Raw genomic sequence first — 18,358 nt, forward strand, 5'->3', positions numbered from 1 at the left:
CGAGTATTGATTTCTTGACAGATACTAGAGGGAAGGCTTCATTTACGTCTTCAAGTCGCACTATATCTTACCTTTTTTTTTTTTTTGAATTCGGAAGATATTTGATATATTTGGATCTCGAATCTTAATTTGAAATCGTCCTACCAGATAAATTTTACACTTGTGTACAGGTCATTGCGGTAGAGTGCAAAATACAAACGTTTTTTTTCTTCCTTTTATTCATAGAACCGGTGAAACTGGAACACACAGACACAAATACATGACATTTTTACTTGCAGTACTGCATTATTTATGATTACAAGAAAAAATCTCGGATGAAACAACTGTCATTTGTTATTACCGAGGGTGTTTCGCTCAGTTTATAAGCTAAACAAAAATTTCACATTTGTAATTTAACCATTAAAATTTTTCAAGTCAGTCATTCTGTAAAATGTCTTCGGTTAGAATAATTATCATTTTCGTTCAATTTTCAACTTCAATCTTCGTTGCAAAAATATTTATTTCGATTCATTCCTAGCCCCTTGGCCTATTTCTTCATCTCTCTAGTGTGTGAACTTTAATATCGATTTTTTTTCTTTGCTATTTCAAAAACCCAAAAATTATAGTTTGGTGAATCATTGCTTTAATTTGAATGTAGAATACCTACATTTATAATTTTGAGTGTAAATTTTTTAAAAAGAATATTTCCCTTTTGTAGTACCCAAAATTGTTCTAATTTCATATCCAAATATTATAATTTGTATAAAAAGCTTGCGTCACTTGGTACTTGAAATGATTACATTTGATAGCTAAATTTTCGTATCTTATACATATACTATAAACAATATAACTATTTGCACAGAAAAATTATGTTGGTGTCAGTTGCATAATCGTGCCAAAATTTGTGATTATTCTGATATCTTCAATCAGATGACGTGGATCCCGATTCGGTTGTTATTTTAACTTCCCTCTCTAAGCCACAAAGCTATGAATTTAAAGAAGGAATATGATGAAATTTGCAGAAAAAATCCAAGAACAACGTATAATTTAATTATAGTGGTATGAATTGAAATACAATTTTAGAAGAAAAGCTTGAGTAATATCATGAAACTGAAGAAATTATACTAATGGAAATTGAAATAAACGAACTAAAATTCAAAGAATCTGCAAAAGTTTTTTGTTGTAATTTTGTTGATGAATTTGCCAAGAGCATTTCTCTGATGACTAATATTTGTTTTTATTTCATTGTTCCCAACAGGTTATCCATCTTCCACGATCGTCCATCATGGATTGTGGGTCAATTTTCTCAGCCGTGCGCTTCCTCGAACCAACTATAGCTCTAGTGGACTTTGACATCATTCGGGTTTTCACATCTGATGGGCTTTTGTTGTCGATGACTTTTTTTTTTGGCATAATTTGGGTCCAACAGTAGTATTTGTCTGCAAGACCCCGAAGTTTTACTACACTCTAGTGAATGTTGTAACAATAGATATTTCTGAAGGAATCAGGTCTTCCACACACTTCCCAACTTTTGAAGCATTCTATAAGGCTGAACATTAATAGTGAATCCATTGTCATCAACACCCTGAACACCGCTTCCCATTAACGTGTGCCGTGATGTAAAGTGTCTTGATATGTTTAGCCATCTCGGTTGTAGGCTTTTTGATAACCAATTTTCTGCCTTCATTAACGAGAACTCCTGTACAATCCTCCACTGTCTCATTTTGGATAGTTTCTGTACCATTCCCCACCCTTGAAGGAATATCAGACTCATACATCGTCTTGTGTTTAAGCTCATCAGGTAACACCAAAGAACCTGTTAAACAATCAAAAGATACAAGAATTTGTCCTAATTTGAAGATAGATTTTTTGATCGCACTACTTCCTCCCTTAGATAACAAACATCCTCATTATCTTCCGTGGCCGTTCTTCCAAACCTCCTCTTATCTTTTAAAGATTTTTCGCCTCCATTTTACGTTCCACAGCCCTTTCCCGTACAATCTTCGCTTTTGTGTCTTGGACAGAGGCTTTGGAAACTTTGGAAGTTCTACATGCTCTACTGTGCAAGGGTGGTGTCATTGGAGGAATCACAAACCGAGGTTTTCTCCCCTCTCTTTGATGAACGACTAAGGGTGGCCTTTTCCAAGACGAGACTGCTCGTTGGTCAACCATTCTTCCATGATTTATTGATTTAGTTGAAGAACTTTCACCAAAGTATTCCATCATACATTGCATTCTCTCATCTATCAAATGTCTTCCCCTTAAAATATTGATGATCCTTCCTCAGGAAAATTACTATATTTGTATCTTTAACTTCAAAAATCATTTTATCTCCCACCGCACTACTCTTCCTTTCGTTGAGAAAAACACTCAAATTGGTATTATTCACATTGGCCATCGGGAGAAAATGATCTTCATCCATAATTATTGTCTTTTTTTTCCTCATGAAATTTTATAATTATCTTATTGATTATTTATTGTAAGACATTTTTAAAAGCCCAACAAGCACCAATATTATGATTTAAGGATTTGTGATACTTACAACATCTCTTCCCTTCACTTTCTCTTTAGCTGACATATTCTGATATAGAGGATACCATGTCCCCGAGATTAATCTCTGGATTCGGCACTGAAATTTCTCGTATTCTTCCACCTTCATACATGCTATGGCATATTAGGAGATGTCACATCAAAAACTTGAGTAACCATTTATTTGTCATTATTGCAGTTTTGGCGCACTGAGTATGTTTTTCTCAAGAGACATCATAATGTTCAATGGAATTTCATGGCTGATAGAAGATGCAACTCCTTCTTGCATAGCTTCTTGTTCGAACTTGTGTACAAGTTGTTCGACTGATCTTCCGCCACCAATAATATCTTCTACATGTGAGCTATGGTACTTTCCCTGAGACCGAGGAATTCTTTCATGCTTCTCAGTACGCTTTGGAAGCATTGTATCCCATCGGACATGCCAAAATCTGTTTGCACAGAAAAATTACAGGCGTGTCAGGCACATAGTCTTGCCAAATTTCTGATTAGTCCGACTTCTTCAATCAAACGGCGTGAATCTTGATTCAGCTGTTAGTTCTAACTTCTCTCGGTGAGCTACAAAGCTATGAATTTAAACGATGAATCTGATGAAATTTGCAAAAGAATTCCATGAACATCTAATTAATTATGCTACAATGAAATCCATGAACATCTAATCAATTATGCTACAATGAATTGGAATAATATTTTTACAAGAAAAGCTTCTAGAATATCATGAAACTGGAGAAATTATGCTAATCGAAATTGAAATAAGGGATCTAAAATTCAAAGAATATGCAGAAGCTTTTTGTTGTGATTTTGTTGATGAATTTGTCGAGAGCGTTTATCTAATGTCTCATGTTTGTTTTTGTTTCATTACTCCCAGCAGTTTAGCCGTCTTCCACGATCGTCTATCATGTATCATGAGTCAACTTTGTCAGTCGTGCCCTTTCTCGAACCAACTGCAGTTCTAGTGGACTTTGACAGTGATACCCCCGTAAGAGTCCGGGTCATGAATGGATTCTCAAATCCGAGTGAGACTGCAGATGGATTCTTCTGGAGCCGGGCAGGTGCAAGCCCATGCTCTACTCTCCGGGCAGTCATAGTCCCGGGCTCTTGTATAAATCTCCCGGGAGGCATTCTACCCGGGCACCTCGATAACAGTGCCGCATTCTAGTGGTTCAGAAGATATGATCTTGTCTCGAGAAGCGCACCTGACAGAATCCTATTGATGTGACTGGATGGAAAAGTAGGGTGGCGTGACAGGAAGTGGCAAGTAGGCACTGAAAACAAGGTACCTACTACCTTTTCTCCTATAAATAGCATGTATGTAATTCATTTGAGGGACTGGGGCTTCCTCTTCTTCTCTTGTGCTGGAGAATGATTTATTCACCAACACATGTTAATGCACATATTTACACCAGTAGCCTTTACTTTTATCTAAGCTACACTGGTTATCATCTTCACCTGCTGACTTAAGCATCGGAGTGGCCACGCCGGACACCCCTCCGGCGTCCATTCACGAGTTACTTTCTTGTTTGCAGGTTACAGCGGAAGCCATATTGCAGAGATATATCTTCATCACAGATATAGTTCTTGCTTAGTTTCCTTCATTATCTTGATAGCAGATCCGGTGGAACACCCGACCCTGCTCACTCATTTCACCAGGATCGCATCATTGGCGCCGTCTGTGGAATTTGAGCTCAAGACGTAGATATGGTTTCCATTCAAAAATAAGCCCAAATCTGCTTGGCAAACATACAAGTCCGACCAGCTCGGCACTCAGATCTTATATGTGGATTTCATATGGGCTCAAAGCTCAGCAGCTATCCCGGATTGGCAGAAAGAGCATTTGCTATGCACTCAGTAGCATACAGCTATATTAGTCACCTAATATAGCTCAACCAGAGAAGTTTCACTCTACCGAAAATGAATTCGGATTCAATATTTTCAGGTTAGTGATTTGATTTTTAATAAAACTAATACAGCAGGTAAAGCAAAATCTCTTAAGCCCGGGAGGTACGAGCCCCCGGCACATTATCTTAAGTCCGGGAGGTACGAGCCCCCGGCACATTCTCGAAAGTCCGGGAGTTATGAGGCCCCGGCACGTTCTTTAAAGTCCGGGAGGTATGAGGCCCCGACACATTATCTCAAGTCCGAGAGGTATGAGGCCCCGGCACATTATCTTAAGTCCGGGAGTTATGAGGTCCCGACACGTTCTTTAAAGTCCGGGAGGTATGAGGCCCCGGCACATTATCTCAAGTCCGGGAGGTATGAGGCCCCGGCACATTATCTTAGGTCCGGAAGTTATGAGGCCCCGGCACATTATCCCAAGTCCCGGGACATGCTCCCCGGCCCAAGGCTCCGCACCTTGGTTACTTATAAGCCCAGGGTTCTCAAACATGGCTCGAGGCTCCGTACCTCGACCATTCCCAAGTCCAGGGATATGCGCCCCGGCCCAAGGCTCCGCACATTGGTTATCTATAAGCCCAGGGCACTACACCCTAGCTCGGGGCTCCGCACCTCGACCATTCCCAAGTCCCGGGACATGCTACCCGGCCAAAGGCTCCACACCTTGGTTATCTATAAGCCCAGTGCACTACACCCTGGCTCGGGGCTCCGCACCTCGACCATTCCCAAGTCCCGGGATATGCTCCCCGGCCCAAGGCTCCGCACCTTGGTTATTTATAAGCCCAGGGTTCTCAAACCTGGCTCAGGGTTCTCAAACCTGGCTCGGGGCTCCGCACCTCGACCATTCCCAAGTCCCGGGACATGCTCCCCGGCCCAAGGTTCCGCACCTTGGTTATCTATAAGCCCAGGGCACTACACCTTGGCTCGGGGCTCCGCACCTCAACCACTCCCAAGTCCCGCGACATGCTCCCCGGCCCAAGGCTCCGCACCCTGGTTATTTATAAGCCCAGGGTTCTCAAACCTGGCTCGGGGCTCCGCACCTCGACCACTCCCAAGTCCCGGGACATGCTCTCCGGCCCAAGGCTCCGCACCTTGGTTATTTATAAGCCCAGGGTTCTCAAACCTGGCTCGGGGCACCCCACCTCGACCATTCCTAAGTCCGGGAGGTATGAGGCCCTGGAACATTCTCTTAAAGTCCGGGATATATGAGGCTCCGGCATCTTATGCAAAGTCCGGGAGACATGAGGCTCCGGCATCTTATGCAAAATCCGGGAGGCACGAGGCCCCGACATCTTATCTCAAGTCCATAGAAATGAGACTTCGGCATTTCATCCCATTTCTGGGAGACATGAAGCCCCCGATGCTTTTATAGAACAGGATTAATGATCTCTTTGGGAATCCAGGCATGAATGATCGGGACAGCGAGTATGACTCTAGCCCGACTATTTAAGGGATGGGTGATGATACCCCCGTAAGAGCCCGGATCATGGATGACCCGGAATATCAAATGGATTCCCAAATCCGAGTGAGACTGCAGATGGATTCTTTTGGAGCCGGGTAGGTGCAAGCCCATGCTCTACTCTCCGGGCAGTCATAGTTCCGGGCTCTTGTATAAATCTCCCGGGAGGCATTCTACCCGGGCACCTCGATAACAGTGCCGCATTCTAGTGGTTCAGAAGATATGATCTTGTCTCGAGAAGCGCACCTGACAGAATCCTATTGATGTGACTTGATGGAAAAGTAGGGTGGCGTGACAGGAAGTGGCAAGTAGGCACTGAAAACAAGGTACCTACTACCTTTTCTCCTATAAATAGCAGGTATGTAATTCATTTGAGGGACTGGGGCTTCCTCTTCTTCTCTTGTGCTGGAGAATGATTTATTCACCAACACATGTTAATGCACATATTTACACCAGTAGCCTTTACTTTTATCTAAGCTACACTGGTTATCATCTTCACCTGCTGACTTAAGCATCGGAGTGGCCACGCCGGACACCCCTCCGGCGTCCATTCACGAGTTACTTTCTTGTTTGCAGGTTACAGCGGAAGCCATATTGCAGAGATATATCTTCATCACAGATATAGTTCTTGCTTAGTTTCCTTCATTATCTTGATAGCAGATCCGGTGGAATACCCGACCCTGCTCACTCATTTCACCAGGATCGCATCAGACAGGATTTGGGTTTTCATACATGACGGACTTTTGTTGTCGATGACTTTTTTCATAATTTAGGTAACAATAACCAATTAAAATTTATCGATAGCTAAAATTTATAGAATTATAACAATCCAAAAATTTTAAGATACTGAAATGATAAACCATGTAGAGTAAAGCTGAATTCTAATTCAAATAAAATAAATATAATATTTAACTTAACTTCAGATTATCGGTTGCAACTGGGAGTCGGTTGGGACGCGTAAAAAAGGCACAACCCCGAATATATTGCTTTCTACCGTTCCACTATATCCACGTTTAACTCAAAAATAAAAAAATATTAATATTTTATTTTATTATTATTATTATTATTATTATTATTATTATAATCAAAATACTACAAGTCTATGGAATAAAAATTTCATTTGATTGATAAAATGGCCCAATCAACCTGCATTTTTCTCGTATTTCTAAAGAATCATCGTATCCAAATGGAAAGAGTTTTGTATTTTACGTAAAATATTTCTTAAAGTAAAAAATTGTTCTCGGAAGATTCTTTATCGACATTTTCTTATGTATCTCGTAATATTCCATTTCATGATCTTGCATGTGTATATATTAATAAATATAAAAATTGATGACAATTCCAAAGATTCGTGTCAAAAAAAATAAAGCCCACTTTGAATTTTCAAGTGAGAACTAACGTAATGCTTTTATTTGAAACTAATAAAAAAAGTTCAAAAAGAGAATCGGATTCTATCTTACCGATCAAGTTAAGAAACCACGCTATATAAATAGTTGCATCAACAATGTCCGTATCCATTATCATTCATCAAACCTTACATATATCGTAATATCCCACAAAGCCTCATAAACAAAGGTGAAAAAGATGGAAAACAATGGGAATTTGATGCTTCCTGCGAGAGAAAACACTTCCTTGGATGCTTATGATCTTTATGAACTCGAGCACATGCCAAGAACTATTCAAGAAGATACCAACTTCGAAAGTCGAAGCGTCCATTCAAATTCTCATTCACCTGATCATCGTGAAGTAATCAAGTCAGATGCCGGGAAGGGTGTAAAGGGACGATATTTCTGGAACACGCGTAAAGATGATAACGTCTATATATATGAAAAGAATATCGATGCTGAAGCTGAGAAATTCGTAGAATTTGAGCACGAGAAGTTCGAGTAAGAGCAAATGAATGTCCATTGATTGATGCAAATGCCAATCAAGTATCACTCACTCCAAGTGTTGAATATTTGTATGGCCTAAATAATGTGCTAGTTTGTTGGTTTGTTTGGTCGTTGGTTTGTTTTTATAAATGTATTATTACTACTAGAAAGGAGGGGGACGTGCTTTGGACGTGAGAAATTATTATGAAGAATTTTATGAATGAAATATATATAATATCTTGTTTTTTTTTATCTTGAATAATACAAGAAATACTGTTTCTATCTTCTTCTATGATAATATATTGTTTTTCTACCTTATTTTTCTTCATCAACTTCCATTTTCCAGATTTTCTTTCTTTGTTCAAACGGTCTGCAATTTTCTCAAGCAGCTTGAGCTATTATAGAACATATGGTTCCATGTGTGGCTACCAAATTATCTAATTAAAACAATAACTTGTAGTTATCCTTCACCAAATCGTCAAATGCATCTTTAGTTTTTGTATAATCCTAACAATATTGTACTATCATCCACCAAAAATGTTAATCCATACGTGTAAGTTCAAGTTACTTTATCGTTAATTTTATGTTCTATGCAAGAGATATATATATTTCGGAAAATCAGTCATCGGTTTTGATTTTATTGCTAAATATAATGACAAAGTAAGTTAAATTCAATAAATAAAAAAACATTTCCGAAATGCAAATTTTAGTCTTCGTTTTGAAATTTAACTATAATTCCTAATAATACATCAGTGAATAAATGGAAGAACAAAGGTTAAGCTAAGCCACCGATGGTATAGCAGAGAATATAAACCAACAATGTCCTTATCAACAAAGTTTAGGAACCACACTCTTTAAATAGCTCTTGCATCAACAATGTCCGAATCACTTCTTACTCATCAAAACTTGCATGTATCTTCGATCCCACAAATTAGGAGCTCAAAAATCAAGAGATTTATTCAGATGTTGACAGGAGAAGTGCCCGTGGGAGCCAAACTTCTGTCAAATTCAGATGTTAACTTGAGATGTTCCATTGGAGTGGTATGAGGCTTACAACCAGGCATGCCAACTTCAGAAATCAACTCAAGGGTATATTTGTGTTGGTTTAAACAGATTCCATGTTTCGACCGAGTCACTTCAAGACCCAAAAAATACTTGAGATGGCCAAGGTCTTTAATTGCAAAACGAGAGTGAAGGTAAGTCTTCAATACTTCTATGGATGCAGAATCATCACCTGACATAACGATGTCATCTATATAAACCAAAAGAATGGTATTAAGGGCATTTTGACGCTTAATAAACAGTGAGTGATCATGTACAGATTGTACGAAACCATGTTGGATCATCGCAAAACAGAATTATGAATTCCATTGTCTTGAAGCTTGTTTCAAACCGTATAGGGACTTCAGTAGTTTGCAAGCACGGTTCTTTTGTTTGATCGCTCAAAACCTTGAGGAATGGACATGTAAACGTCTTCGGTAAGATCACCTTGTAAAAATGCATTAGTCACATCCATTTTGTATAATGGCCAATTTTTTGCAGCAGTAATGGAGAGTAAACAACGGACAAAGACTATTTTGGCAACATGAGAGGATGTGTCGTGATAATCTATTCCATATTATTGAGTGTAGCCCTTAGCAACGAGCCGAGCTTTGAATTTGTTTATGCTACCATCAGCATTGTATTTAATCTTATAAATCCAACGACAACCAAAAATTTTCTTGGCCGGAGGAAGGGGTACAATTGCCCATGTTTTGTTGGCCTCAAGGGCCTCAATTTCAACTTCCATATCCTTTTGCCAACGCGGATCAGTGGAAGCTTCTTTATAAAAAGTTGGTTCAGACAGCTGGGAAATGGAAGCAAGAAAAGACAGGTGTGATGGAGAGATATGATTGTAACTAAGGTATTTAGATAAGTCATATGGTAAATTGGAAGAAAATGGAGTAGTTATAGCAGAACAAATAAAGTCATTTGTCCAAATGGGTGGTTTGGATTGTTTGGGAGGTCTCTTTTGAGCAATGTGAGACCAAGTCTGCGGTATGGGGCTGGGCGGTGGTACGATCAGTGTTGAGGACAATGTATCATCATCATGAGCATCAAAATTCATTGACGACCATTGAGAAAATATGGCAGAAGATTTAGGTATGGCTGCAAATGAAAATATGTCATGAAAAATCACATCTGGTGACACTATGAATTGTTTGGTTGGAAGGTCAAGTAGTTTAAATCCCTTTTGATGAGGTGTAAAAACAAGAAAAACGTAAGAAGTTACACGAACATCAAACTTATGACTGGGACAAAGGTTGGTAGCATAGCATAGGCAACCAAACACTTTAATGTAATCAAATGTGGGAGCTTTCTTGAAAAGGGCTTCATAGGGTGTTTTGTTCTCAAGTAGTGGAGTGAGAGTGCGATTGATCTTATACACAGCGTGTAAGACACACTCATCCCAATATATGTCAAAGAATAGAACCTTGGAATTTAAGGGCTCGAGAAACATTGAGTATATGTCGGTGTTTGCGATCAACAAGCCCATTTTGTTTGGGCATGTATGGACATGAACTATGATGGATGATGCCAAGAGAAGTGAAAAAGATATTACACTCGGTGTTAAAAAATTCAGAACCATTGTCTGTCCTAATGGTCTGAATTTGGGTTTGAAAATGAGCTGAAACAAAGGAAAAGAAATGTTTCAGGATTCGGAGAGTATCAAATTTGAAGTGCATAAAAAACAACTATGTGCACCTCGAAAAATCATCAAAAAAGGTAAAAAATACTTAGCACTTTCATGAGTGGGTGTACGATATGTACCCTATATGTCCATGTGGACAAGATGAAAACAGTGAGGGGACGCATGTCTCGAAACAGAAGGAAAGGCAGCTCTAGTTTGTTTGGCTGTGAGACATTTATGACAGTATCGTGTGAGTTTTTGTTGTGAAATAAAAGGCAAAAACTGTAAGCGAGCAACTGACATATGGCCAAATCTTTTGTGCCAAATATCAATGTTATTATTCGAGTGAGAAACGTTACAAGTAGGTAATCTTTTTTATTCATGAGTAAGTAAATTACAAGATGAATTATTTACTGAATGTTTGGGAGCTGCGAGAGATGATGGACTTGCAAGGTAATATAAACCATCTTTTAGTCTATCAATCCCCATTATACTCCCTGTCAGTATTTCCTGAAATAAACAAAAAGATGGATAGAACGAAACACAACATTGATTGTCTGGTGAATTGGGAAATGGACAGAAGATTAAAATTGAAATCGGGGTCATGGAGCAATTTAGTTAATGCACAAGATGAAGACAACTGAATATTGCCAATAAAAATGATAGGAGTATAATTACCATTTGGTACGCTAACTGATCTAGTGAAAGAGAGGCATGGTTGAAGATTTTAAAGTCCATAAGAGGTACCTGAAATATGAGCATTTGCACCACTATCCAAGATCCATTCATTAGTAGCCAAAATGGACAGTAAACTAATGATCATACCTGATAAGTTTGCTGATGGTGGAGAATTTTAAGTTGAATCCTCAACGAGTCTCAGAATTTGTGCATATTCTATAGGGGTAAAGTCTGCTCCAGAGGATGTAAGAGACTGTTATTCAACAGTAGTGGTAGACGAATCATTGACCGAGTTGTGAACATCTGCTCTCATATTCCTTGAAGTGGGCTTAAAATTTTTGTTTTGAGGGAATTTTCTGTGCAGCTTTTGCCCTAGAGGGTAACCAATCAAGCGAAAACAATTTTCCTTTGTATGTCCTAGCACAGAGCAATGATCACACTTAACTGGATCTGAATGCTTGGAGAATGATGAATAAAAGGTTGTTTGGGAGCATCTGCTATGGGTTGGAAGACCAGCACATTTTAATGTGCTTCTTCTTGACATACAAGTGAGCATGCTTGACCCACAGACAAGAGTGGATTCATCAAGAAGATCTAACTTCGAATTGAGCTATAATTTTTATTCAGACCCATGAGAAACTGAATCTAAGCGTTATTGTTGCTCGTGTTCAACATATGCTCTGGAGCTAGGACAGTGACAAGACGAAGAAGTCATCAACGAAGCTAGCTCATCCCATAACTGCTTGAGCTTCAAGAAATATACCGAAATGGTGATCAATCCATGTGATAATCAAACAATATCACGATGAATTGCATAAATTCGAAGACCACAAATTTTGTCAAATCGTTTCTTAATATCTACCTAAACGCTTGAAGCATCATTAGCGTAGACAAGTCCGCAGAAGATCACTTTAGAAACCGAATAAAAAATCCAAGACAATACAACCACATTACATCGTTCCCATTGATACAATGTTAGAGAGTTCGCAGCTGGTTTTCTACAAGTTCCATTGATGAATCCATGCCTATTCTTAGCATGGAGTGCAATTTTCATTGCAAAGCTATAATTCTCCGATCCAATCAACGGATCGACAACAAGAGACGTACCTGGAGCATCATAGGGATGTAAAGACGTACCTGGAGCATCATAGGGATTCAAATGCAATGGATCGTTGAAGTTGAAGGTTGAAGTCAAATTTTTCATGATCTCACGAAGAAAAAAATGCAATATACACACGAAATTCCTCGAAATCACTCAAGAACAGATCTTTCAACCTATATACACATCAAATTGAAAAAAAATTCTCTGATACCATGTTAACGTGTGCTTGATCTTCGTAAATGCTTGAGCTTCTTATTGACTACACCATTAAAATAAACGTTTATAATATGTATTATGTATATATACATGTTCTGAAAACCATCTCTTGACTTACTAGTCAAGATTTAACTAACACGCTTTTAACTAGTTAACCAAACACGCTTTTCCAATCACGCTTTTGGTTGGTGGTATATACCGTGTGACAAAAGTGTAAAAATTAGCACACGTAGAGGCTTCACTAGCATTATAACTATTATTGAAAACAATTTTTTTTTTTTTGGGAAAAATACTATAATTAATTCTCTTACAAAGGCTAAACGATATGGAAGGCATTGATTAGATTACATAACGTCGGCAAAGAGGACAAGTATTGTGATTGTTGTCGAACCATTTATCCAAGCAACACTTGTGGAACAAATGGTTGCAACAAAGCTCACTCACTCTCTCACTCTCTTTAAACCTCCGCAAGCAAACGCAGCACTCGATCACAGCCCACTTGTTGCCTCCGTCATACCCGTTCCTCCGCCTCGAACTATAACGTTTAACAGAGACCCTTTTGGCCACCGATTCGTCGCCGGAATACTCGTCCTCGGATTCTTGATCCACGGCTGCAGCGCCAACAACTTGAAGAAACGGTCTTAGCATGTCCTTGACTACATTAACTGACATGACGGCGTTCATAGCTAGCAGTGGCAGAATGCCTTCAGACGGACTGGAAAAATTTGACAGACCCATAATTTTGCTAGTGTTTAATTCCGGGAAATGTTGCCAGTTACACTATATATAAAGCAAGCCACCTGGTTTGTATGTTCAAGCCAACGGTGAAGCGTGGTGTGGGCAAGTGGCAACACGTGTTAAGGATGTACTTGCCTTGAATCTCTGCAAGCAACTCGATCATTCTCAGATATATCGCTAGCTAGATATTTACGTGTTATATATATAACAACTACGTGTAAAATAATTTTGTAAATTTTGCATAATAATATATATTCATTTAGTAAGTTCTCGATCCCAATTATTTGGAGAGATCCGAATGGAGAGCAGGTGCAAGGAACCGAGGCCACGCGTCCAGCCATGGCTATGTGGTGGTGGGCACGGTAGCTGGCGGAAGGTTCGGGATCACTTTGATTGAACTAATAATAAATTTGGGTATGCTCCACTTATAATCCAAGTTTGTCAGGCTTCATACATCTTTGATACACATTGATAGATAAATTATCTTTTCATATCTCATGTTTGATCGTCTCTTTTGGCTACATCAAAGTTAGTGACTAAGCACTCTGCACATGTGATGTGGCAACTCTTGGCAGAGGTGGGTTTCCTCATTTGTTTTGTGTAGTATTCACGATATCGGTACGCCATTTACATTATTGTCCTTGTACATTTTTGTAGAAATGAAATCATAATTGGGCAATGCCACAGTTCTTCATTTGGCATAATTAGGTTTCTCCGGCTGCTTTACTTCGTTCGGCTTGGTAGATACTATTTTATTGTTCTCATCCACTTAACACATGACACGTGCGAATCATATCGTATTGTGCTGATAAATGCATATGAATGTACTCATATGAATAGCATAAACAAAACCGTTCGTTGTCACTACCACGACCAAGGAGGTTGATAATGTCTGAGATAACAGACTAAGAAGATGGAAGCTGGTCGACATCCCAAGTACTTTTTCGAATTCCGAAGTAATAATGCGGTGAAGATCAAGGAAGACAGTCGGCACTTGGGAATGAAAAGAAAGAGAAGGCAAATTTTAACAAAATTACATCAATTAAACAACAAAAATCTAAAGTCCAGAACATAATTGGGAAGAAACCACAATAGTCAGCAACAAAATCAAGTACTCTACAATGAAAATTTACAAACATGTGAAAACGTGTAATAAAAGCCAATTAACCATAAAAAAAAGAAGAGATGCAAGAAAATCGAAGCTGGATATATTATTATTAACGCACACATGTGGTAACCAATAGATTGAAAATTTAGCTCTGTTAAGCCAATCGACAAATATTCTATACTTTTAAGCAAAATCTTGAGTTACGGTTTCTGGATAGAGAGGCGTTGAAATGTCACTAGAGTTGTAATAACCCATCATTCAACATATATGGCAGTGAATCTTTATAGCTCGGAGAGTTTTAGTTACTTTTCAGGCATCCTAAGCCAACCCCGCTGCATCGGATGCCGGAGAGAATAAGGGCAGCCAAAGCTCGATATGGCTACCACCTGCACCTAGTGATGCCTCCATGTTCCTCGGGGAGATAACACGAACAACACAACCATAACTCTCCAGTATCTCTCGAGCAACAGTCAACCCGGCAATGAAGTTCCAAATCATATTGTCCTCTATTCTATCTCCAGCTAATAGATCTGCTCCAAATGGTGCAAGCGAATGAATCTGTGTCTGAAAGAAATTGAAGGAAAGGTTTTCAGTCAAGATACTTGCACTATCAAAGAGTGCAATACAGAGTGAATGTCTTTACAAATAGAAAAAACATTTTTAACAAGAAGATCTACTCAACTAGTAGGTAAGAAAGAAAACCATTACCATATAGTGCATATCAGGTCCATCATCGTCAATGATGACAAGGGCACCTGCTGGTGTTTCAGTGGACACAATTTCAACTTTTCCTCCAATTTTGTGCGCAACAAAGAACCCTCGATCAAATTGCTCAGTGCCTGCCGCAAAGCAGGTTCATCGACTGCAACCTGTGAAGACCTCGAAAGATCACACAGTTCCACGGCACGTTGCTGCTTCTTTGCAAGAGGTTTTATGGCCATAACCAAATCCTCCAACACATCAAAGACTTTGCAGGGTCTTCTGACACAGTGTGGCTCCGTGATTAGCAACAACAAAAAAACACAGAAAAGCAAGAATTGGCATGACATCGCGCCTCAAGAATCTTTGCAGTTGTGGAGGTAATCTAAACAGATGAAATTTTCCTTGAGAGAAGAGACATTTTTTGTTACTTTATTTTCTAAACTCCGTTCTGATTTGGCTTTTTAACCACTCATGGTTTCTATCATCATTTTGACGAGAAAAAATTTTAATCACAAGAAAAATGGTACGGAAGAAGTCACTCTGTCAGCTACTGATCCTAATTTTATCAAATCTTCAACCATATCAATTTCGAAGAATGCCTAAAAGTTAAGTTTTCCACACAAGCATATACAAGAACACACAGTAACAATATACACATCGCTTGTCAGGCAAGGACTCAGAAAAAAATCTCTACACAAGCCATAAAATTGTAGAACACAAGATTACCTAATTTCCCGATGATGTGAAGGTGCTAGAGCAAGAGGTGGCATGGGAAACTCCAAGTCCTTGGACGGTATAGTTACTGGTAATCGCCTATTAGATTCTTGTGATGTGCTGGTGGACCTTTCAGTTGAGAGGCTATTGGGTAGCTGGGAACTTATGTACTCGGGCTGAGCACCAGCTGACCGACGCATGTTCTTTAGTGCATTATTGTTATAACGCATTATATTTTCCTAAAACACAAACGTTACCAACTCAGATGAATGAGCATGGATGGTGAATTTTGACAAACTTAAGTGAGATTAGACACTCAAACAAAGAGAAAATCAGACCTTTGTCATGTAGACAGCATCCTGTAGCTGTTGAAGAGTATCTCTCATACGGTCTGCTTGCACTAAAATGTCTTCAATAATGTCATGAGAAATCTGGACATACATATTTGTGATTTTATCAGAAAGAGCATATATGATAATCCAAATGGACCAAACATAGCTCTAGAAGGGTTTCATAGCCATGACCATACCCACCTCACTCTTCCTCACGTGAACAGATAACATTTGGCTCAAAGTTCGAACGCTTGAAAGAGAGCTCCGAATCTGTAAAATAACAATATTGATAATCATGACAGATTTGAAATCCAAAGACAACAAATATACAAAAAGAGCGCATCTTACTTGCTCAACCAAATCACCCATCCTCACATTATTTTGCCATGATGACTGCTGGAGTAGCATTGCTTTCTGGAGAAGACAGATTAATTTCTGATCAAAAGGGAAAACAACCACACAACAAACTAAAAACAGTAAACATAAATAAATAACAGGCACGAAACACTAAAAGAATCTCTTCTTCAGCATCAACTAGATCGCATATGTAATTATTTCTAAGAGGCAGAGTAACAAAAATGATATCAATAACAAGGCATATTCATGCGTAAGATATCTACCTGATCCATGACATAGGCCATGGCAAGTGACTTGGTGATATTTATGGAATTTAGTATTTGTTCTCTAGTTAATTTCAGCATTTCGACGGGTTCATCCTTTAAAGTCGGGACACCAAAAGGTTCAAGATCCAAGCTGTTTGCCAACACAAAGGATTTCTCAGGAGAAGGGTGCTCTTTTATGTCATGCAATTCTTTTTCTAGAGACATCTTTGGAAGTTCAGCAACTAAGAAGCCCACAACAAATGGATGTGTTACCATCGGGAAAACTACAGCAGCAAGGTCAGGAAAAAACTCTGCCTAGAATGAAGGGAATGTATATCAGGAACACATTAATAGAAAACCATGGAGAACAACTTGAAAAACTATCCTTCATTACACAGTCACAACATTAAAATACATGCCTTTCGACTTGAAATTGCAGCTTCCGCAATTCTTAAGCCAGCTGGAACATTAAAGCTACCAATTAAAACCACAATATCGGCCGCAAGGACCCCAGGGTGGGAAGTAATGAGGCGCAACTCCAAGCGATCCATGACATAGCTACCAGCTGGCCTCACATAGACCTACAGTTAAGTAACTTGGTATCAGAACTATACCTTGTAGCAATACTCAAGTATTGACATTTAATGACAGTGCCAACTGAATAATAACTGATGCCAAATTTTTCTTCGCCCAAAATATAGGCAAAATAAATAAATAATCGCCCATTTCTGTTGTTCTATATAGTGCTTCTTAATTTTACCGTTTGGCCGACATCGCCAGAAGACTTTACAAGCCAAAATTTTCCCATAACTAAATCAAAATTTCTAAATTGCAACTCAACACGACAATAAAGCCTTCTCCAACTGGACGAGAAGACGACCAACAAAGTTCGCTCCCAGCAATAACAATTTAACAATCTTAACTATAGATTATCTTCTATGTTCCAAACAAATATCAAGCTATATCCATCTTCACCAGGCACTTGGTAATCAAAACATATCAAATTAAAATGCTAGCTTGCTTTCATTTCAATAAGTAAGAGCAACCATAGTATCATACCCAAGTTCTCACCAATCAAGACTTGTTAGTTAAGATAAAATGGTGCAAGAAAAACCGAAAAAAATATAATTACTTATTTTGTTTGGATCGGAACAGCTTCTATAATTGCAAAAGTACTTTACAGCATAACTGCCATTCAAATTGCATCGTTAAATTCATCAAAGTGACTTCAACAAGACCATGATCCCGTAGTACTTTTAATTAATAATAATTATTATTAACTATACCGATAGAACAGCATCGGGATTAACGATGCGCCGAAATAGATCGAGCTGCTCCACACAAAGGCGCTGGAAATCCGGACTGGGCAACACGAAAGCTTTGTTCTTCTCGCCGGAACCTTTCTCTATCCTCTGCACGAACTCCACGGGAGAAGTGGACGCAGCACGAATTGCCGCCGCCACGGCTGCTGCGGACGACACCATGGAGTCCCAATCCTCTGCCGCGTCATCGCAAGTGGAGCTCACATGACGGAGCGAAGTGGAAGAGGTGGCAGCGACGGAAAGCGGCCGCTGTGCTGAGGTGTTGGTGGTTGCGCGGCAGGGGATTAGCGGTTGAGGTCTGGCGTAATTGGGAGGGGATGGAGGGGCAAAAGTGTCATTGGAGTTGGTGCTGGTTATCAGATTTTGTGGAGGGAATGCAGAGAGAAGCATTGCGATGATTATCACTGTCAACTCTGTTTCTGTT

General features: G+C 39.2%; 1 protein-coding gene across 1 annotated transcript; it reads right to left on the minus strand.

The window, feature by feature from the left end:
- Positions 1–14,251: 14,251 nt before the first annotated feature.
- On the minus strand, positions 14,252–18,358 carry LOC142524100 (chloroplast sensor kinase, chloroplastic-like). Its single transcript, XM_075627839.1, is given in 10 exon segments — positions 14,252–14,826; positions 14,971–15,059; positions 15,062–15,243; positions 15,691–15,917; positions 16,017–16,109; positions 16,212–16,280; positions 16,359–16,424; positions 16,631–16,923; positions 17,028–17,193; positions 17,899–18,358. Coding segments are annotated over 10 exon segments (1,857 nt in total). The 5' UTR covers positions 18,325–18,358; the 3' UTR covers positions 14,252–14,580.

Source organism: Primulina tabacum, chromosome 14 (genome assembly GCF_025594145.1).
Source record: "Primulina tabacum isolate GXHZ01 chromosome 14, ASM2559414v2, whole genome shotgun sequence".
NCBI lineage: Eukaryota > Viridiplantae > Streptophyta > Magnoliopsida > Lamiales > Gesneriaceae > Primulina > Primulina tabacum.